This window comes from Ambystoma mexicanum, chromosome 1p (genome assembly GCF_040938575.1).
Source record: "Ambystoma mexicanum isolate Mex_15411 chromosome 1p, UKY_AmexF1_1, whole genome shotgun sequence".
NCBI classification, from domain to species: Eukaryota; Metazoa; Chordata; class Amphibia; order Caudata; family Ambystomatidae; genus Ambystoma; species Ambystoma mexicanum.
Genome location: NC_090921.1, coordinates 1,141,590,596 through 1,141,612,827, shown reverse-complemented (window position 1 = coordinate 1,141,612,827; position 22,232 = coordinate 1,141,590,596). Strand labels below are relative to the sequence as shown.

At 47.3% G+C, this 22,232-nt stretch overlaps 1 protein-coding gene across 1 annotated transcript in view; it reads left to right on the top strand.

Annotated features, from left to right (window-relative positions):
- Positions 1–22,232, top strand: part of ETFB (electron transfer flavoprotein subunit beta) — a 511,591-nt gene that overhangs the window by 334,257 nt on the left and 155,102 nt on the right. Inside the window, exon 4 of the mRNA XM_069604796.1 lies at positions 21,258–21,320. Coding sequence (XP_069460897.1) covers positions 21,258–21,320 — 63 coding nt within the window. The remainder of the gene's footprint in view (positions 1–21,257; positions 21,321–22,232) is intronic.

Genomic DNA, 22,232 nt, shown 5'->3' with positions numbered 1-22,232 from the left:
CTATTGTAACAGTAAGGTTAGTTTCAGTATTTTCCGATGCATACTTTACCTTATTTGATATGGATCTAAGTGTTAACTTGTATGATTTTTTTCTCTTTCTTCTGCTACCGCGATTATGTGAACAACTATACAATTGACCAACACAACTCGTAGGAACATCTAAAATCTTTTCAAAAAAACTTTGTTGCACTTTATTGATGCTAACTATAACTAGTCACCTGATATGGGATGACTGCATTTAATGAATGGGGACTATTTTTCTTTAAAAAAAATTGATTTATGGAATGTAACTCCAATGGCTGTTACATATGTTGTGTGTACATAATGGAATACTCACATGTAATGAACATGGTTAATATTTTTCTTGTGTGATACCGATGTATGGGTTACAATCAATATGGTTGTTTAAATGATTCTTTTTCGTTTTACCTTGGTAATTATGATTTTGTGTTGTTAATAGGAAGACCAGATGAATAAGGCCCTGATGAAGGAAGTTTCTTTCCGAAATGCATTGGCCCATCTAATGGCACCTGCATGAATAGAGTATATATTATCTCAGAACTTTATGAATAAATAGTCAGAAAAATTGCATCAAAAAAACTGGTTATGCGAATTTTCTTAAATTTGTACATACACTCAGTATAAGTAAAGAGACACCACATGGTGGTCACAGGAGTGCAGCCCACACCGCTGGCTTCACAGCCAAGGTCTTGGAACAGTTGTCTATTTTAGTGCTACATCACAGAGGTACTTTTTATGGTGGGTTTGCACCCAAAATCATACGAACGTAAAACAAAGAGAACTTGACTAAATTGAGAAATAGGTTGGGCACACTCACCTCAACTCCAACTAGAGTTCTTCCCTCTTTGGTGAACTCCTCAACTGTATCTGTTCACAACCACTCTCAACCGGAAGGGCGAACTGTACTGCTCCAGGAAATTTCCTCCAAGAGCTCTAGGAGACTCACTCGTGGTGGACTTGGAGTTTGCACTCTTGTGCTCTTTTCCTCCAGTCCCCTTCATTCCTCACGTGATCATGAGGTTGGGGAGGTTTGGGGAAACACATGATCATAATACCCCGGATTGGGCCTGGAGGACGTGGTACCTTCTGGACATGTCCGTCTGCCCTCCAATACGTCTTCCACAAAGAGAGGACCTTCTCTTGTGAGAAGAGGGTCTGGTTCTCCATCCAGAGGTCATGACACAAAGCCTTCACACATGGTTTCTGAGAGGCTGAGGTTTAAGGATTGGGTCCTCCCAGATGACGTAATGAAGATTTTGCTTTTGGCCAGAAGGCCAGTAACTAAGTCTTGGTATCGCTGCCGTTGGAGCAAATGCTGCAGCTGGTGCAGAAACAAGAATGTGGACCCTTTCCTATGCAAGACACCACAGGTGTTCTCATTTCTCACTGTACGTGGCTAATCTGGGGCTCCAGGTTGGGACCATTAAAGGTTATTTAGCCGCACGTTCCATCTTCAAGCGCTATTTTGAAGAAACTTCATATGTTAAGATGTCCTTTGCTGATACAATTTCTGAAGGGACTCACTAATGTGTTCCCTCCATCTCCCTTTCATGTTCCTTTTTGGGACCTTAATCTGGTGTTAAAGTTTCTTGTGTGCACCATTTGAACCACTCCATTCATGTCACTTAAGGTTATTAATGTTCAAGACCATCTTGTTGCTACCACTAACTTCAGCCCATTGAGTAAGTGAGTTGCAGGCACTATCCTCTGAACCACCATTTACAGTATTTCACAAGTACAATGTCATCCTCGGGGTCAAGCCTTCATTTCTACCTAAGGTCATTTCAGACTTTCATTTAGGACAAAGGATTGTGATACCCACTTTCTATCCTCCACCTCATCCTGGCAAGGAGGAGAGATTGCACATGCTCGATCCACGAAAGACTCAGAGCTTCTACATTTCAAGGTTGTCAAAACATTGTCTGGACGACCAACTATTCATAGGTTATACGGGTTATAGCCTCGGTAAGGCTGTAACCAAGCAGACCTTATCCAGATGAATTATTCTAGCTATTTCATAATGCTACAGGCAGGTAGGCACGGTTCCTTTAGAAGGCTTGAGGGCCCATTCCACTAGGGGCATGGGTGCTTCTTCTGCTCTGCAAACACTTGTACCTATTAGAAAAATTTGTGAGGCAGCTACGTGGCCGACAATACACACTTTCACTAAGCATTACTGCCTTGATTCTACCCCAAGTCAGGATGGAAGCTTTGGAAAAGCTGTCCTCCATTCTGTTCATGGAAACCATTGATGGAAAAATTCTTACTGCCTCCACCAAAACATACACAGCTTTGGGAAGTCGATAAAGAGGAGGAATACGTGGGAGGACACAATCCATTCGAAGAACAAGTTATTTACACCTGGTAGTGTTCTTTCGACTGTATGTTCCTCCCATGTATTCCTCATCGCCCTCCCAGCCTGCTCCTCAGTAGAATGTCCATGCTATTACAGCTTTTGCTCCTTTAAGCCTAGTAGCGTCAAACCCTGTGTTGATGCGGGTTGTTCTAGCTGAGAATGACATGAAAAAACAGATCTGAAGCCAACAGGCGCTGCGCCTGCTATATGTGCCTGTGATTACATCATCCTCGAGACTGAGGCCCTCGAGGGACATAGAGTTGACTGCATCGACACACAGCACCCTCTGCCGGGAACAAAATTCCGAAGCAGCTGAAGATGTATATTGGACATATCAAAAATTAGGAATATGTGGGAGGAACATCCAGTCGAAAGAACGTTACCAAGGGTAAGTAACTTGTTCTATGGTTTTTGTCATCATTCTATCTACAAAGGTTAATTTTTGGTGTAGCCTTTCACAAGACGGACCGGTCTGCATGTTTGTATTTCAGAAATCTCTTGGCACTTGATTTTCTCCAGTATCAAGACAATTATGCTACCAGAGAGGAGCTAGCTAACAGCCATTTGTCAATCATTTTTCTAAATAATAATTTTTCTCCATCAAGACCAGTATGGTGTCCAAGAGAAAATGATTTAAATTCAGAACAATTCTTTCTTTTTATTTAGCTCTTTAATACAAGTGTGAAGTTGTAAATGTGGGAACTATGTGTAAGCCATGTGTATTGAACAAAGGCTTATGGTTAGAATTTTAAATTGCTTTTCAATAATATATTTACCCTGTTCTGAACCCACAAGCATCCTTGTTTCTCAATACACATGGGCGTGGCTTTCTCAGAACATGTACAAGTGACCTTCACTAAATAGAGTACTGTTTGCAGTATGTATAATATATATATATTCAGATGAGCATACTATGGTACACTGGGGATTGCAGTCCCTCGGAGCAGCAGATAAGGGCAACATTTGTTGTTCTGCATGGATCAAAACAGCTGCGTGCAATAGTTTCCATGTAACGTAGTTTATTTCGCGTCAAGTGGGCAGTGATGAAATACAACGCGTTTCGCAGTTCTCCAACCACTTGTTCATGTATAGGGAAACAATGTGTCACTGAGCCTTTAATACACCATTACAACTCTATGGTTGTACCAAAGGAGTAAGTCCTGTTTTTCTTTTTCTCTGCAGCTCCATGTGCTCATTCTGTTAATGTGTCGGCCATGTTGGAATGTTCGTCTTTTCCATGTATACATACACTTGTGATATGCTCAGTATATCATACAATACATCAATGACGATTTTATAAACATATATCAGCACGTCCAAACACCTTCCATACGCAGAAGGTATAAGAATAATGCGGACTAGGACTTCACATTATGAAGGCTCTTAATAGAAGCCTTTGAAGTGCCATGTGCATGTAAACACGGAGTGTGTGATGACAATGCTTCGATATAGTGCTGTATAAGCAGTATATGCATTACATCATGAAGTGCAAAGTGCATTTCTATGTAAAACCAGCTTGATTGTAAAGTGCATAATGCATGTAAACATGGTCATTGTATTGAACCATACAGTGCAGTTCTGTACAAAGCCTACTTGATTCCAGTGTGCATGTAAACATGGTCATTAAGTTAAGAACAGATAAAACACAGGCAAAAGGGAGGAAGTGACTTGACAATGCATTTAAATTGTTCGATAAGACAATCGGATATCAAAATACTGTAAATTCAATGCATTGATGGAACCATAAAGTGCATTTTGTGTGTGGGTATATGTGTGCGGCTTTCCTTAAACAGGTATGTATTCCTTTCAATTTAAATGCATGCCCGATTTTAAAGAGGCCTGGAGATGCTTTGTCGCTTTATATTTCTGAGTTGGAAATTTACTATTCTCAGTTAACAGATACTTAGTTGAAGACCCCCTTCTCTCCAACATTATGCCTGTCTGTGCATTGAAAGACAAGGGAATGCAGACGATTTGCATTTCAGACAGTTAATGAATAAAATTAGTTCTTTCAGCATGCGTTTTGTTGCGCAAACATCCAGTCTATACGACCTTAACTCTATTATAGACATGTCACGATGCCCGCTCCCGGGGAGCCGACTCAGGCCCTGCATCCCCGAAAGCAGACATCAAGTCCCCGGGGAAGGTCCCAGCAACCCCTTATAGGGGCCCTTTGGACAGCGTCCTGGCGCCTATGGCGCCAGGCTCATAGAAAACATCAGTCCTGGCGCCATAGGCGCAAGGCTCATTATGAAAGTGTTTGGGTGCACTTACCTGATGCAGACCATGCTGCAGAACCCCGGCCTCCTTGAGGCCTGAAAGGAACTACTTTACCTGTGGGACTCATTTACCACCCGGGCGTGGTCGGGGAAGGATACATACCTGATTGGAGGAAGGACACATTCTAGGAACTTCTTCCAAGGCTATTTAAACCACACCCGATCAGCCACACGTGCTTCGCGTTGTTCTGCATCTAGCAGCTGGACGCTCACCGTGTCTGCTCCTGCATCTTGACTTCTGCCACACCTGCCAGCATCCTGAATCACCTGCAAAGGAAGGGAACAAGAGAACAGAAGAAGGAAAAGGCCTCACCTGCTAAATCTGCATCCCAGAGACATTTCGCCGACAATCCTGAAAAGGAAGACATTTATTTTTAAAAGCACATCGCATCGATCGCTGCAGCGCCGCATTCTACTCACCTTTACAGGGCGCCTCCATGTTCAGCAGCGACCATCCGGATTCGCAGTCGCGCCCTCGCGCCTAGGGAGAAAAAGACAAGAACAAAGGTGAGAGAAAGAAGGGAAAAGGGAAGCTAAAACTCCATGTCAAGACTTACCTGTTGGGTCATTCCCTTTTCATTTCGGGTCCGCGCCGCATCCAGGCATTTTCGGACCCCGGCCCCTAAGGGGAAAAAGACATCAGCGTTAATGAGTGAATGAAAAGACATTACCAAAACACTCATTAAAGACTTACCTGATTTCCACAAGGATTTCACCGCTCACCTCGGGTCGGTGCCTGTTCCCCGGCATTCCGTACCCCGGCCCCTATGGGGAAAAAGACACTAGCATTAGAACATTAATGCATGGACACAAGGGGAACCACTTATAGAAAAACTTACCTGGAAGCCAAGCAAGTTTGGTTCTCACCCATCCGAAAATCCAGTGACGTAACTGGATACCAACGCGCCCCTGCATCAGAAGCAGGATGGAGAGCTCGTCCTTCCAGACCATAAGGTGAGACGCTACGGGGAAGCACAGAACGGTTTTGTAGAGGGTGAGAGGGGTAAGTGGGAGGCCGATTGCATTACCCCGCAGACAGTTAACCCCCTATTCTCACCTACAGAAGGATACTTCTGCGAGTCAGACAAGCCAGATCTGGGGCCCGGTCCAGTCCGTCTTCCAAACCCTGCGCATCACCTTAGACGAGGTCACAGCAGTGCGAACCAGGTCAGCGCCCCCGTGGGAGTCAGGTGAGCGTTACAAGACAATAGTGGGCCATGGTTCCATTATGATCTAAATGACAATACCGGCTTCAACCACTAACTATATTTGCAACTCATAACTTTACAAAGGCAATCCCGCTTTAAGTGGTAGCCAAAATGCATTCTAATTCGGATTTCATTTTTTACTGAAAAGTGGACTGGGCCATACAGAAACATCCCACTTTATTTTCAATGTAAGTAGAGGACGACAAGACCTAGAAATCTTAACTCCTGTCTAGTTTTCAAATTGCATCGCCCTGCAATTCCCTTGCCTTAGTCTTCCCAGATTTTACTCTGGTTAATATGGACAATTTGGGGATGGGTAGCGATCTTATTAATTTACCTTTTTAAGATGTAACTTCTGATTTGGGATATCCAGCAGGGAACCCAGTAAGCCAGAAAACATTCTTACATCAAACCCTGAGTTAAGGTTGCTTATTTGGAAATCAATCTCCCAGCACAGATTGGTATTCCCTTCTATGGGTTGTTCTGGCATCCTTCTCTCAGTGGACAGGTCTGCCCTCTGGGTAGAGTTAGTCTTTCTGCTCTCCAGTCTGTTCCCCTTCTGAATCTTCCCCGCCCAATGTTCCATAATTATCTTGCTGTCCCATTTGTATCCTATTGTATTTGCTGCTAACTCCAACGCCTGCTTGTTTTGCGTGTGGTTTTTAAGCCACATGGTTAGCAAAAGTGGGAGGGAAAGAAACTACTTCAGTTCAAAATATGCTAATTTCGTTTTGGGGCATAATTATTTGACCATACGACAGAAGGATAACATTTATATTTTTAGGTTCTGCAAATGGGGTAGAATATTTAAGACTGACTAAATTCTGATAATTTTGGCAATTTTATGCATTGGCCATTTTGATCAATTCAAACATGGATTACCATATATATTTTACAGAATCTGATAGGATAGGGTATTACTTGTATTTACAACCTATCCAAAGTTTAGGACAATCAGCTCTACAGTTACAATGCATCCATTAATTTTGTGGTTACACATTTTAGGTACTTTTTCTTCATCTTAAATGCATTTATTCTGTTGGTGTGCAGTTGCAGCTGTTCTCTACGTGGTGACAGTGACTATGTAAAGCCTTTCATATTCCATCTCTATATTCTGACTATACTAAGCCAATGCCTGGGTATGCGTTTTGTTCATCACCTTTCGCCTGGACTAATTCAAGGCAGATTGTCTGTATGCCGGGCATCTGAATGTCAGTCACCTTTTCTTTGATCTTTTGTGGCTAATGCATTTTTTATGATTCATGTTACGTCAAGCATGTTAAAGATTTCCTTTGAAGGTAAACGTTGGACCTGTCGCAAGACATCTGGTGTGTAATGTGTGTTGATACTATCTTGGGAGCCAGCCAAAACTGTACTGAAAGACCCATTATTGTACTGTTCAAGTGCATTTAAATTGTGTCTGACCAGGAAAGGAAAACATGCAAAGTATTTCAAGTTTTGTTCTCAGTACTTTCCAGGTTTCCCCCTTCCGGCTTGCTTGGCAAAGCAGAAATGAAACCCAAAGGCTGCTTCAGTGTTGCACATGAATTTCAGATCCTCTTGATTGAAATGACATCTAAATAACCTTGAATGGTGAAATTAGATTATAGTAGGCCTTACATGTTTTTATACACTTGTGTTCCACTCTAAATGAAGACAGTCACTTTAAATATTAGTTTACTGTGCTTAACGCTGCAACAGGCCTTGTATCTTCTTACTATTTCGTTCTGTACTCAAAATGTATAATATCCTGTGTTTGATATTTTGGGCTCAGGAATACATACACAATGGGGCTATGCTTTACCAATATTAATCTGTGTACTCCAAACTCATATTGAACATGGACATTGAATAGGAAATATATTTCCAGTACACTTTTTGTGGGTTGCGTAATGGCTGAAAGAAAAGTGTATGTAGGTATTGTGAAGTCTGGCTTTGAAAAATAAATACAGTTCAAAAGTCATTTGGCCGTGCTACACAGTTCAATTGACAGGCGTCCTCTTTAACTGTGAAAGCAAGCAAGAGGTAGGACCCTCTAGTAAATGAGTCAGTGCGTATCATTTCTCTTACTCTGCCAGGCCTCATTTTTATTAGCTTTATGATCATCCACAGCAACTGAAACCGTAGTTTACAAAAGTAATGATTTGTCATTTGGGGCATTTGACCATTTTATTAATTAGCCTCATAAAGTAGGCATGCTGAAGACAAATGCATTCATATTATGGGTGAGGATGGATGGGTGGCTTGCCTCTTTTAGTGCCATCCTGTATTAAGGAATGCATTTTGTAGGCCTGGGGAAAGTACAGTAATGTTTGGCAAATATTTGTAAAAATAGTTGTAATGTAATTCAAAACTTAATAGGACATACAGACTAACTGTGCCCCGAAGTTCATGCACCAATGCCATTCGCATTAGAAGAACAACGGATCAGACATGTTGCCCGAAATTCCGTTTGCTTTGTAATTCTCTGTGGGGGATGGGGCAGGGGGGGGGGGGTCTTCTTTGGCTAGATAGGGCCCTATGCGTTCTCCTGACAACAGGTGGTTTCAGCAGCTCACAACGATGACATTAACACAATGGAGACCTAATCCATTCGACTGGGTTCGGGGTCAGGAGATTTGTCGTCCTCGTCATTGCCTTGCTCGGTTAGTTCTGGACTTGTCTTGCTTCCATTTCTTCATCTGTGTACTCCGGTTCAAACATGAATTTATGAAGACCAGCCATAATAAATTTGAAATGGGTTTAATAGATAAGACGTGTTATTGATGACAGCCAACAGAAAATTTGTTTAAAAATAAAAACGTATATTTTCAAAACTTGTTATAAATGATGTAAATATGCTAATCAAATAGTTTGATCTAAAAAGTTGACAGGGATTTGTGGCAAAAAATGCCTAACATGCAGTTATTTCATACTAAACAAGTTATTCATCTTTGGTTAATCTCAAATAAACAGATTAGCAGAAAATGCGAAGTGAAATGTGGGCAAGATAGCTGAACATCTTTTTATTGTTCAGCTATCCATTGATGCATTCCTGTGAAAATTACAAGGTGCATCGTTAACACAAATGTTAAACCCTAATGTGACTGTAGCACGTCTTCAGGTGTGTTATTTTACCAACATGTCAGAAATGATTTGGTAAAGCTAAAAATTAGTTAAAGGCAAGGAACAAAGGACAAGACGTGCATTTGTATAATGGGGCGAAAACTGAGTGAAGCTATGTTGATATGTATTACACGTGCAAGTGGCTTACTAACTTTCATGGAAACCCATTATTGCGTAAATAAGATGTTTTGCTCCGGCGGCCGCAGGTGTTGCCAACCGGGGCTTTTGCTCCAGTTTGTTACACCAGAGCATAGAAACTTAACGCAACCATGTCTGACTTGTTACCACAAAATGGCCCTGTGGAGCAAGTGTGGCTTCCAGTAAGTGCATTGAAATACAAGCAATGCTCTGTAGAAATCACACTTATAAATACATCGTAATGCATTGTGTAGCGGTTAACTGATGATTATCGAAGGAAAAAGTACTGGGGAGTGACCATGATTTTATCACTGCAGAGCATATACACACAACTTTAAAAAGGAAAGCGATTATACATATTGAATGCCATCTTAAAGCAACAAAAATGCATTATGGCTCGTTAAGGTGTTAGGCTAGTGCATGCTCACATCCTGCACTTCACTTGGAGTTGGAGCATAGTTAGGTTTTCCGAAAAAGTGTAGTCCGGATGTTGGGGGTCACTGCATGAAAGCGTTTTCTACTTCCGCATTTCAATTTTTAGATTTCCTTTTGGTCTTTACTGAGCAGTTTTTATCCTCTACTAGCTGTCTGACTTTTTTTTTTTGAAGAGAAGGAATGTTGTTCCTACTTTACCTTTTAAGGCTCCATCCTAGTTGGCTGTTCATACTCCATTTGTAATTATAGATGATGGAGGCACGGGGTAGTGATAAAGCGGGTAAGAAATAAGAAAGTGGACTGCATTGTGCCGACTTCAGTGGCAGTAACATGTTCAACCTCTCAATGTCTTCTATTCAATGCTGAGGTCTGAGAATGTTTATATTCTTAGACTTCTCTGGGTTAGTTTTCTACAGGTACACTCCTTTTTAGCCACAATTGTAGGTTTAGCCTCATTATTGCAAAAGTTGAAGTGTGGTAAAACAATTTTGTTGGTGCATCCTCCCTATATACTTTTGATATGATATGGCATGTATAAAAAGCGCCTATACACAAGTTTTTCAAGGCGCGACGAGGCAAGGGAGGGGGAACAAAGGGAGGACAGACAACGATCATACTAGGCCAGGTGTCATTCAGATCGCACAAGTGCATGGGAAAGGGGAAGGGGGAAACTGCGGGGGTGGGCGGGGGAAGGAACAGTGCAGTACATGGGAATAAAATAACAATAAGTAACGGCCAGCAGGTGGCAAGTGCAAAGGTGAGTGCAGGCATCAGGTGTCAAGTGCTGGTGGTGGGACTGAAGGGATACAGAACAGTCCCAAAGTGTGGGGGATGCCAGGCAGGCAGTGCAGGAGTGTGACTGGCGGGGGAGGGACCTGGGCCCGGGATCAGAGTGTGGCCAGGTCACCAGTGCAGATTCCAAATCCGCCAGGAGTTCAGCAGGGGAGAGGAGGAGAAAAGGCAAACGCAAAGAGAGGTTTTGAGGTGCTTCCGGAACTGGAGATGGTTCTCCAGGAGGCTGTTCCAGAGGGAAGCCCCAGCCGAAGAAAGAGATCTACCGCCAACTCGTTGCTTGGAGAAGCAACTGACCAAGGGAGTTGGAGGCGGATGAGCAAAGGAAGACATTTAGGAAGAGAGAGTTGAAGGTATTTTGGGCCCGGGCCCCTGAAGGCCTTGTGGACAATGCAGAGGGTTTTGAACTTGATCCTTGCAGCCACTGGGAGCCAGTGCAAAGATTTCAGTCCTGGAGAGATACAATCCCCTGGCTTGAGGCCAAGGACAAGTCTCGCAGACCTGTTCTGAATGAGTTGCAGAGGGTGGAGAGTAGAGGACGGCAGATTTAGAAAGAGGTTGTTGCAGTAGACCAGCCTAGAGAGAACCAGGGCTCTGGAGACAGTGAGGTTCTGGGGGGAAGGAGAGGAAAGGTAGAATACCTCTGAGGAGGTGCAGTTGGTAGTGTGACTTCTTGGAGACATCAGAGATGTGAAGAGACAAGGAGAGTGTGGAGTCAAAGATGACCCTGAGGTTTTTAGCCTCACAGGTTGGAGCAAGAGGAGGGCAAAGAGAGGCCGGCCGGAGAGTGACAGATGAGTCATCTAGATTCAGTTGCTGAGTATGGGTGTTTGCACATTCTTGTTCCCGCTGCTATTCCTTTGTCTTGTATATTTTCTGGAGTAGACAAAGTGGTCTATCACATTATGCCTTTATATGCAATTAAAACTGATTGCTCCATTAAAACTAACAAAAAATGTCCTCTTTCCGGAGGTAATCATGCTGGAATTATTTGTCAGACGTCCTTGCTGTTATTGCAGAAAGACACCCGGGTTGTCTTCCCAGTGACCACATCATATACTAGTATACAATGTGTCATAAAATGTCTGACAGATGACTGAATGTTTGTGAGAGAATAAAACTTCAGAATTTGATGGGATATTAATCTGGATGACCAGCTTCTGAATCCCAGACTTCAAAAAGGTTGACTGGAAACCTCAGGTCCTCCTGACCTTCAGTGACTCATTCAGACAACCCTAGTGGATCACTCAGAAGACCACAACATCTTTGTCACAGCAAGTGCTAGATGTACAAAAAATAAACTGAGACCATGCTCATCCTTGTGAACTTTTGCCAAAAGCTTTGTTGAAATGGTTGATTCCCAGAAGATCCTTCCTGTTTTTCAATTGTGCAGTTAAATTTGGACATAGTTGAGCTGCCAATGACAGTTGAGCTGTGGGAATGCTCGCAGGAACCGCCAGGGGAATCTTGTGTCCTAAGAAGAAACTTTTGAGTACCCATCGGGTGGGGTTGGGGGGGTGTCGCTTCCTTGAGCCCCCATGGAGAAGACACCACCAGTAAGGCCACAAACTCCACCAAGGTTCAGGTCCCCATCTTGGCACGGATTTCCTGTTTGCAGACCAAGAACACCTCCCATGATTCCCCCAAGAGTCTATGCACCAAATTGAGCCCTTTCTATGGTTAGGGTGCACACTTGGCAGCATTATGAGAGTTCATTGCATCACGTATTGCACATCCTCTGACATTGTCAGAAGACTGTGGCATCAGAATGCATATTGACCGCTTCAGATGTATATCCTCAGATTGTAATTTTAGACAAAGCTGATTAGTCGCCAATTTATTATATATTTTTTGCTACCAAGCTAATTATGAACACGTACATCATTGATTAATTGGCTTATGAGTTCAGATGAGACACAAAACTTAGGCCACCTCCCTCAATTCAAAATCTGGTTTAAAGCGGTTTTAGCAGACACATTCCCCTGCATCAACACCACCAAGTAGTTTAGAAGGATGAAATCCGTGGGCAAGAACACTTTCCCTACATTTCCAGCTACTCCACGTGGGACAAGACATTTAACTTTGGTGCAGAGGTGCTCACAATAACTCATGATATGAATATTTTGTAAGTGGTCAGGGAGGCCTGTTATCAGACAACCTGGGCATCATTTCTAAAGATTTTATCAAATTTCTCAGACCAGTAGTTGCCCAGCCCTGTTTGTGATGAGATTGTCAAATGTAGGCCTCACCACTCTTAAATCTGATGCAGACAACAAAATACCAAATCTCACATTTTCTGGCAATTTTCTGTTTGGCTCCTACCTAGACAACAAGGTTTTGAGGTGGAGGAATGCGGCATAAATGTAGAAGATGAAGAAGAGTTACATGCTTTCCTTTGTCAGACCGTGGAAATGGGGTGTCAGCAGGTCTGCAGTGCCCTTAGCAGTTACCCCAGTTTTACACACAGGTGTCACAAACTGAAGAGGGGGGGGGTCATCCTCTGCCTCTTTTCAATGGTGCCTGATGCTAAATGCTGGTAGAACCAGGCTATCCTGTGTGGAATTTGGTCTAGTAGCAAAGTATAAAATAAAGTATAATTTTAACATGCTTTGGGCCCACACAAAAGACCTCGTTTATTGTTAACTAACAAAGTACCCGTTCTCTGAACGTGTTTATTAGATATAAATGACAACACATCAATTGTTGAAAATTGGCGATCCTGTAGGTCAGTGGTCCAACTCGCTTATCGATTGATGTGCTATGCACCCTTAAGTAAACTGCACTGAGAATGGGTGCGTGTGGCTGGCTGACACCACCAGCCAGCCACACGCAGGCAGACGTTCGTGGGTAGGTGATAGTAGGCATGCTGCTGCATACTGGAACCTTCTGTGCTCGCTCCCCACCTGTTGCCTAACCCTGGTGTGGTGCAGTTCATTGCAGTTAGTTGCGGTGCAAATATCTCAAACTGCATCGTAGATCCTTGAAACGTGGTTTTTTGAGGTCCCATAGGGACCTTGAGTTTTGTTCCTCGTGTCGAGACTGGTCTTTCTACGACCACATCAATGTTTAACCGATTTCAGGCAACTGTCTCGTCTGGAGAGTCCCAACAGGTAGCTATGCAAACTTCGGTGGATTGGTGAAACGCTATGGAGTTGTATGACGAACGTTTCGGCAAGCACGCCCTACACCCATATATTTTGACGTTTATTAATATAGATGTAGCTTTGAGTCCCACAAGGGATAGGGGAGCACAAACCTCCATTGATCTATTCTTGCCAATTAACACGAAACACTTAGGTTAAGGTCTGGAGCACAGTGGTGGATTGGCAACACAGGCTTTGCAACTCTGCCATTGTCGGTGACTTTCAGTATTTCATAAAGAGACTGGATTTTAACTTTGGGGAACGGAGTAAATACATTTCTCCAGCATGGGGTCTGGCATGGATTCACATGCTCATGAATATTCCCCGTCGTCAGGCTGGGAATCCTCGGTAAAGGAAAAACCAGTATCAGTTTCGTTTCTGATCTGACTTTCGTAGTAATAACCAATCACTGGTCTCTGCGTCATACTGACCACAGCCAATGACTGCCCTCTACCTAAGCCCCACCTCTGGCAGCCATCTTCAGATTTTTACCGCACGTTCATGTGTTGGGATCCTCGTGCTATTGCTCTCGAGCGTTAGTGCTATTTTTTTCACGTTTTTTCTCAAAAACTTTGTTTTTTCGGTCAAAAGAGCCTCAAGCTCCACCGACTCTCTATCCGATCAACGGGGACCCGTGTCGGATTCGTCTGCGCCCCTCAAGGGTGAAGATTTCGTCGAGCTACGCTTTTGGAGGACTCCAGAAGTTTCTCAGGCCCGGTCATGGCCCAGGAGAAGGGAAGCTCGACGCCCGGAAAGCTGTTCAGGGTCTGCCCTGGATGCCAGCTGCAGAACGTCTTCAAGGAGGACGAACACTCTTTTTGTCTCTACTGCCTACATGAGGACAAGACGCACGTGGAGAAGGACTGTGCGTTTTGCGGCAACATGTCGGAGCGGACCATGAAGGACCGCCATCAACGTCTCGCCAACTGGCTAGAAGGGAAGAGCCCGTCCGGCGAGAAGAAGAAATCTGAGCGGTCTTCTAAGACCTTTGAGGACGCCCCGGCGACGGGGGTCCAACATAAGGCCAAGCACCGCGAGTCCGCTGGCACCGGGAGCGCCGAACGGTCGGGCTCTACGGGCGCCAGGCAGGGCGCACCCTCCCCGGCACCATCAACCATGAGCCAACGCTCTGGGTCGGGTAAGAGGAAGGCCGAGCACCCGGCGAAGCTCCTGGAGAGGCCCCGGTCGAGCTCGAAGGCGGAGGGGGAGCGAGGCAGTGTCCCCCCCCCTCAAGGATAAGGCGGTGAGCGCACCTAAGGTGGTGAAGGCCTTAATCCATCCGGCCAAGCCCTCTATCGAAACTGTCGCGGCGGCCCTGGCTCAGCCTGTGCAGGCTACACCAGTGGTGGCGACCTCGGGGCTCAGAGTCTCCCTGCCACCTCGGAGGGAGTCCTCTTTTGTGCCCATCGATAGGACCCCTGTGAAATCCCCCGAGGGGAAGAGAAAGGAGGGGCAGGGCGTCGTCGTAGATTCGGCTTCAACCTCGGAGGAGGAACTGGTCGAGGTCTTAAGCCACGGCCTCGGCGTGGAAGAAGACCGGCCCGTCGGGATGGATCCCGACGCAGGTGACGACGACATCGTCGAGGGTACCGACGGGGCCCCTGATCGCCCGTCGGATTCCCCTCTGCCAGCACCGCAAGACAACTCGGCGGCCATTTTGTTGGCTATACAGTCCTTATGCTCAGAGATAAGGACGAGACTACCGTTGCCGACGGAGGAACCTCTCCCGTCGGGGGACCCAGAACCGGGACCTTCTGGTGTTCCCCCTACTAAGAAAAGAAGGATCCACCCTCCACCTCCTTTTCAGCCGTCGCGCCCCGTCCAGCCCTCCTCCCCGTCCACCCGAGGGGATGATACGGGGACTGACACGGCAGCGACGGGTAGGGACGACGAGGTATACGACGAGGATGTACCGTCGTCGCCTCCCACCAGGGCTTCTCCGCCCGACGAGATTGGATCGTTCCACTCCATGATCACCAGGGCATCCAAGCTTTTTCAACTCTGCCCTGAGGAGAAGAAGAAGGAAGGTTTCCTTTATCAGCGGCGCGAGGCCAAGAGGAAGACGGTCCTCTCAGTGCCTCTATTGGACGACATTTGGGATGAGGGCCTCACCCTCCTCAAGAACCCTTCCACGACGCCAGCTAGAAGAGACCGGTACGAGAAGAAGTACCGGGTCCCGGACACGGCCCCCCTGTGCCTCCGGGCGCAGCCTACCCCGGACTCCGTCGTCTCCGCGGCGGCCAGGAAGAAAGCGGGGGGGGTGCAGCCTTCACATCGACTTCCCCACCGGACGGTGGGGGAAAGAAATTGGACGCTATGGGACGCAGAGTCATCTTGTCGGCAGCGACGACGATTAAAGCGGCCAACGCCTTGGCTATCGTGGCCCGCTACGACAGGGAGCTCTGGTACAAACTGGCTCCCCTGCTGGACTTCCTGGCGGACGACAAGAGGACAGAGGCCCTGGAGATCCTGCAGGAAGGTGAGGTGGCTTCGGACCACGCCATTACCGTTGCGACGGACATCGCCGACACTGGGTTCCGCCAGTTGGGCAACGGCGTTTGCCTTAGGCGGCGTGGATGGCTCAAGGCTACGGACTTCCGTCAAGACGTTCAGACCAGAGTCCTGGACATGCCCTTCGATGGGAACAACCTGTTTGGGAAAACAGTGGACGATTCCCTTCAGGCCATTAAAGCGGACACTGAGACGGCCCGGGCCCTGGGAGTTCTGCAACAACGACGGACGCCCTTTCGGAGCAGCGGAGGCAAGGGCGCCTCCAAAGGTTCCGGCGGCGGTTTCTCCACCTACCGTCAAGCGGCCCGCTCGTCGTCTCAGGAGGCCTACAGAGGACGAGGCAAGTCTGGCGGACCCCGCCGTCGTCGCCAAGGAGGTCAAGGCGGCAAAGCCTCGTCGAAGCAGGATTGAACCGGCCGTGGGGTCGGGCCCCCACTGAAGCACCCCGGTGGGAGGCCGGCTGGCGAGCTTCGTCAGCGTGTGGGAGTCCATCTCCACCGACCGTTGGGTGCTGGACGCCTTGGCCCGGGGCCACGCGCTCGAGTTCCATAGAAGGTGCCCGTGCGTCCCCCCCCGTGGCCAGGAAAGAACTTCACGTCCCTCAACTTCTCCTGGAGGTAAAAGCGATGCTCAGGAAGGGCGCCATCGAACTCGTCACAAAGAGGCTTCGGGGCTCCGGAGTCTACTCGAGATACTTCCTCGTGAAGAAGAAGACGGGGGGATGGCGCCCCATCCTGGACCTGCGACGTCTGAACAAGTTCATCAAGGCGCAGAAGTTCCGGATGGTCACCCTCCAGCACGTCCTGGGTCAGCTGGAGGAAGGAGACTTCCTGTCGTCGTTGGATTTGGAGGATGCCTACTTCCATATTCCCATCCTAAAGGGGCACCGAAAATTCCTCAGGTTTGTGGTCCAAGGGCGTCATTACCAGTTCAAAGCCCTCCCCTTCGGACTACGGTCGGCACCCAGGGTATTCACCAAGTGCCTCGCACCGGTGGCGGCGCAGCTGCGCCGCGAAGGTTCCACGTCTACCCCTACCTGGACGACTGGCTCATCCGAGCCAAGACGAGGGAACTCGCCGTGGTTCACACGGCAAGGACCGTCCAACTTCTCACGGACCTGGGATTCTCCGTGAACTACGCCAAATCCCACCTGGTACCCGCGCAAGACGCTCTGTTTCTGGGAGCGAGGCTCAACACAGTGTCCCTTCTGGCCTCCCCGTCGGAGGAGAGGACCAGGACCATCCTGGGCAAGGTGCAGCGGATGTTGGTGGCCGACGCGGCCAAGGTGAGGTCCATCAAGTCCCTCCTCGGAATGATGTCTTCCTGCATCTACCTCATTCCCATGTGCAGGCTCCGGATGCGCCCGTTACAGGAGTTCCTGGACGCGCGCTGGATCCAAACGACGGGCAGCTTCGAGGAAAGGATCACACTCGACGAGAGTTTCCGACGAGCGATCCGGTGGTGGGGCACCCGCGCGCATCTGACGGCGGGCTTGGACTTCCAGACCCCAGCCCACCAGGAGACAGTGACCACGGATGCCTCCCTGGAAGGGTGGGGAGCGCACACCGAAAATCTGCACGCAAGAGGCCTTTGGCTCCCGACGGAGAAATCCCTACATATCAACATCCTGGAGCTCCGTGCAGTGTTTTGGGCCCTCAGGTCCTTCCTTCCGTCCCTCAAGGGCAAGGTGGTGAGGATCTTCACCGACAACACCACCACCATGTTTTACATCAGGAAACAGGGCGGAACCAGGTCCCCAGCACTGTCCAAGGAGGCGCAGGACCTGTGGCATTGGGCCATCGCCCAAAGGATATTTCTGGTGCCGTTTCATCTGGCAGGGATAAAAAACACCATCGCCGACTCACTCAGCAGGGAGCTGCGCTCGTGCCACGAGTGGGAGCTACGGCAGGATCTAGTGGATCGCCTCTTCCGACGGTGGGGCACACCCCAGATCGACCTGTTCGCGACGGCGACGAACTCCAAGTGCCGGAGGTTCGCCAGCAGGTTTCCCCAGGCGAGGAGCATGGGCGATGCTTTCTCGTTCCCCTGGGAGGGCCTGTTCCTCTACGCGTTCCCTCCTTTGCCACTGCTAATCCGGCTCGTCAACCAGCTCAAGAGGTCACGGTGCAGGATGATCCTCGTCGCACCTGCGTGGCCGAGGCAGATATAGTTCCCGGACCTTCTGGACTTGTCGGCGTCCCCGCCAATCAAGCTGCCGGTGGTCGCGGATCTACTCTCCAGAGAAGGAGGCGCCATCCTCCACCACGACCCGAAATCGCTGAACCTGCAGGCCTGGCTCCTGCAGCGCTAGAGTTTGGAGAATACGACATACCGGCCGACTGCAGAGAGGTTCTTGCAAAGGCCAGGGCGTCCTCGACTCTTAAATGCTACGGACACAAATGGAAGAGGTTCTCTGTCTGGTGCCACGCACAGAAGATTAACCCTCTACGGATTACGGCCCCCCAAGTACTGCCGTACCTGCTGACGCTGGCCAAAGCTGGACTGGCACACGCGTCCATCAAGATTCATCTTGCTGCGATCTCCCAATACACCAGAACCACGGGGCGGACGTCCTTGTGGTCTCATCGTCTGGTGAAAGAGTTCATGAAGGGACTGTTCAGATCATTCCCGCCGGTGAAGGCTCCGGCCCCGGCGTCGGAGCTCAACGTGGTGCTGACCAAGCTCATGGGACCTCCGTTCGAGCCTCTGCACTCAGCTCCGTTGAAATTTCTGTCGTGGAAAACAGCGTTTCTTGTGGCCATCACCTCCGCACGACGAGTGGGAGAGATCCAGGCCCTTTCCTGCAAGGCCCCGTACTTGACTTTTCACGACACGAGGGTAGTGCTCAGGACGCACCCCTCCTTCATGCCCAAGGTACCGTCGGACTTCCATCTCAACGAACCCTTGGTGTTGCCTGTGTTCTTCCCGTCGCCTTCGTCGCCGGCTGAGAGGACCTTGCACTCGCTGGATGTGGCTAGAGCGCTGAAGTTCTACGTGGACCGCACGAAGTGTTTTCGGAAGACGTCACAACTCTTTGTGAACTTTGGACCGGTCAATCAGGGGAAGGCTCTCTCGAAGGCTTCCATTTCCAGATGGCTCTCCGGCTGTATCATGTACTGTCACCGGTTGGCAAACCGACCGCTGCCTGGCCGTCCGAGTGCCCATTCCACCAGAGCGATCGCAGCTACCACAGCGTTCCTATCTGGTGAGCCCCTGCTGGACATATGCAGGGCTGCTACGTGGAGGTCGACGCACACCTTCACGAAATGCTACTGCGTCGACCGGGATTCCAGGGAGGAGTCCAGGGTCGGCCAAGCAGTGCTGCGCAACCTGTTCGCCTGAGGTGAGCCTGGTGAGGAGGTAAGATGCTTAATGTTGAGTTTGATGTGATGCTTAATATTGAGCCTTTGCCACCTCCCGTGGTTGTGCATGTGTGTACTGCTATGTATTCTTTATTCATGAGCATGTGAATCCATGCCAGACCCCATGCTGGAGAAGGAACAAGTTACTTACCTGTAACTGTTGTTCTCCAGCATGGGTCTGGCATGGATTCACATGCGAACCCTCCCGCCTAACCCTCTGCGGCTCTTCACTTGGTCATACTGCCACTTCACGTGCTTCCAAATCTGAAGATGGCTGCCAGAGGTGGGGCTTAGGTAGAGGGCAGTCATTGGCTGTGGTCAGTATGACGCAGAGACCAGTGATTGGTTATTACTACGAAAGTCAGATCAGAAACGAAACTGATACTGGTTTTTTCTTTACCGAGGATTCCCAGCCTGACGACGGGGAATATTCATGAGCATGTGAATCCATGCCAGACCCATGCTGGAGAACAACAGTTACAGGTAACTAACTTGTTCCTTAGTTGAACAATTGATATAGAAATGTGGTGTCTGCATGAGGGGTTGTCCAGGTAAACGGGTGCAATTCAGAAACAATTTTACTTTCATGCACGTTTAGCAATAGGCCTCCAGATCAAGCTAATGACACGAGTTATGCTGAGCCCGAAAAATTTGATAATTGATGAACACAATATGAAAGAATTCTGCTGATCTAAACTCCAGTCTCCTGGTACGTATGCACAATGCATCATGTACCTGCCTCTGTACATCTATTGTTCATTGCACCATCACAAAGGAAATACTTGTTTTTACTTTGTCCAATCATTTATTAGAGCTGTTCAAAATAAAGCAAGCTACGGTTGTGTCCAAGCAGTTCTGAAGAATGTCCCTCGGTTTCTTTACCTAAGATTATCCTTCCGCATTTGTGCAATTATGGAAACTGGTATGCACCTTCTAATTGAATATTATTCACATCGTATAAGTAATCGTACTATATAGTGGTACCCATTCCTCCCTAAACAGGTTATTCTGTTTTCTTCGCGTGGATGATGCAGTCAGATTATTTCATTCTTTGTTCATTAAGTGCAAGATTTTCTGCTGAGCTACAGAAAAGAAATGGATTTCCACACTTGCGGGAAATTTCAAAATTCTGCAACTTCGTTTTATTTAAAGGTTTTAATTCTTAGGCTGGGTGTTTGTCTGCCTAGGGCGCTGGACTAAGACTAGGAAACCTACTATTATGCATAGCGGTTTATTCAATGGATTTGGAGTTGACCCCCTTTACCTGATTGCCATTGGTTGTGGTGGTAGGCGGGTTGGAACTCCTGTGACTTCCCACTGCTATAGTGCGCGTAGCCAGTGAGTGTTGTAGTCTAAGAATCCCCTGTATACTCCATCTGGTTCTAGCATCAACTAGCAGAGTGACCCTGGCCACTTGCACATCCCACTCTTGTGGCTCAAGGTTAGGCAGGGAACTTTGTCGCATATGATTGACCACACTTTTACTGCCCTTGCACATTACATTATTTTATTCCAGATCAAGGTACACCCACTTTACTTTGTTAGTGTGCTTATTTCCTCATCGCAATACTCTTAGTAATCTAGTTTTGGATTTGGCACTATTCTGTTTCTTCAGTTGTTTGATATTATGAAAACCTGCTTATGCATTTTATGTGAAATGAACTTTCATTTTATAAGGCAGATGTTTAATAGACTGAGGTTGCGTGAAGCTCCAGTTTAATGCAGTATTGTCACTTTAGTGTTCCAACCCTGACCTGTAAGCCACCCTCTCGCTACTAACCTGCTTTTTTTGGGATTGAAAATGTATGCCTGCTTGTCTTTCTGAGCTCTTTTCTCTGCCAAGCATAGCTGCACATGCCAGTTAAAGCTTGTCGGCTCTTGAATTCATTGTGTTTACTTTTTTGCAGGCTATAGATGATGATTGTAACCAAACTGGACAGATGACTGCTGCTTTGCTCGACTGGCCACAGGTAGGCTCTGTATCAAATTGGATTGTCACCTTTTTGTTCATCTTGCCAGTCTTGTAGGTTAATGCCTGAAGTACCTGACATTGTGGTAGATCTGTCAACCCTACTGAGTATTAAAGTAGTGGCATAACGTAAGTACATCTTTAACAAAGATGAGCAGTCTTTGGGAGAGTCAGAATTTACTAGCCAGCACATGCACCAGACAGTCATGGCGCACACTTTGGGCTCTTGGGGTTTAAGTACCAGTCTATCTGCTGCCATCAGTTGTTAACATGGCTGCTGTGTCCTGAGTTCCTGCCTGCTTGAGGCCTTCTTTAGCATAGCTGGGTCTGGCCTGCATGAGCACGGCCAATGCTTCTTTTGTACCATATGTATACTGCCACAGGACTTTGCCCGATAGCAAGATGGGTGCCAAGACCATTTTTTGTAGTTCACCATCTTTATTTGGGTGGGAGGGGGATGTGTTGCAGGCAGGGAAAACTTAAATAAAAATGGACTCTTCTCAAACAAAATAAAGGTTAAGATTGTTTTCTTTAGTTGGAATCAGTCCCCTTTCTCTGAGACTCTCGCCTTATCCAGTGGGTTTTCCACGATTTGCAGATTCCTAAGCCTTCCTCACCACTAGATAAAGTGTCCTTTTTTGACAGTCTAAGATGAGTTGCATGACCCTTTCCTGGAGTTGAGCTTTAGGGTGACCAAACACTTCTCTGCCTTATCTGGGTGTGAGTTTTCAGGGGACCCCTTCCCCACAACTCACTTGTGTGTTTAGTTTCTTTAGGTGGGTCAGTAGACGGCACCATGAGAAGGGTCCTTGGGGTGCAGCCTTGCTTGGGCTGCCGCCTGAATTCTTTCTCCACCTCTGTAATCAATAGTCTCCTTTTTGCTGTCACATTCCTCCTCCCACCATCTGGTCTG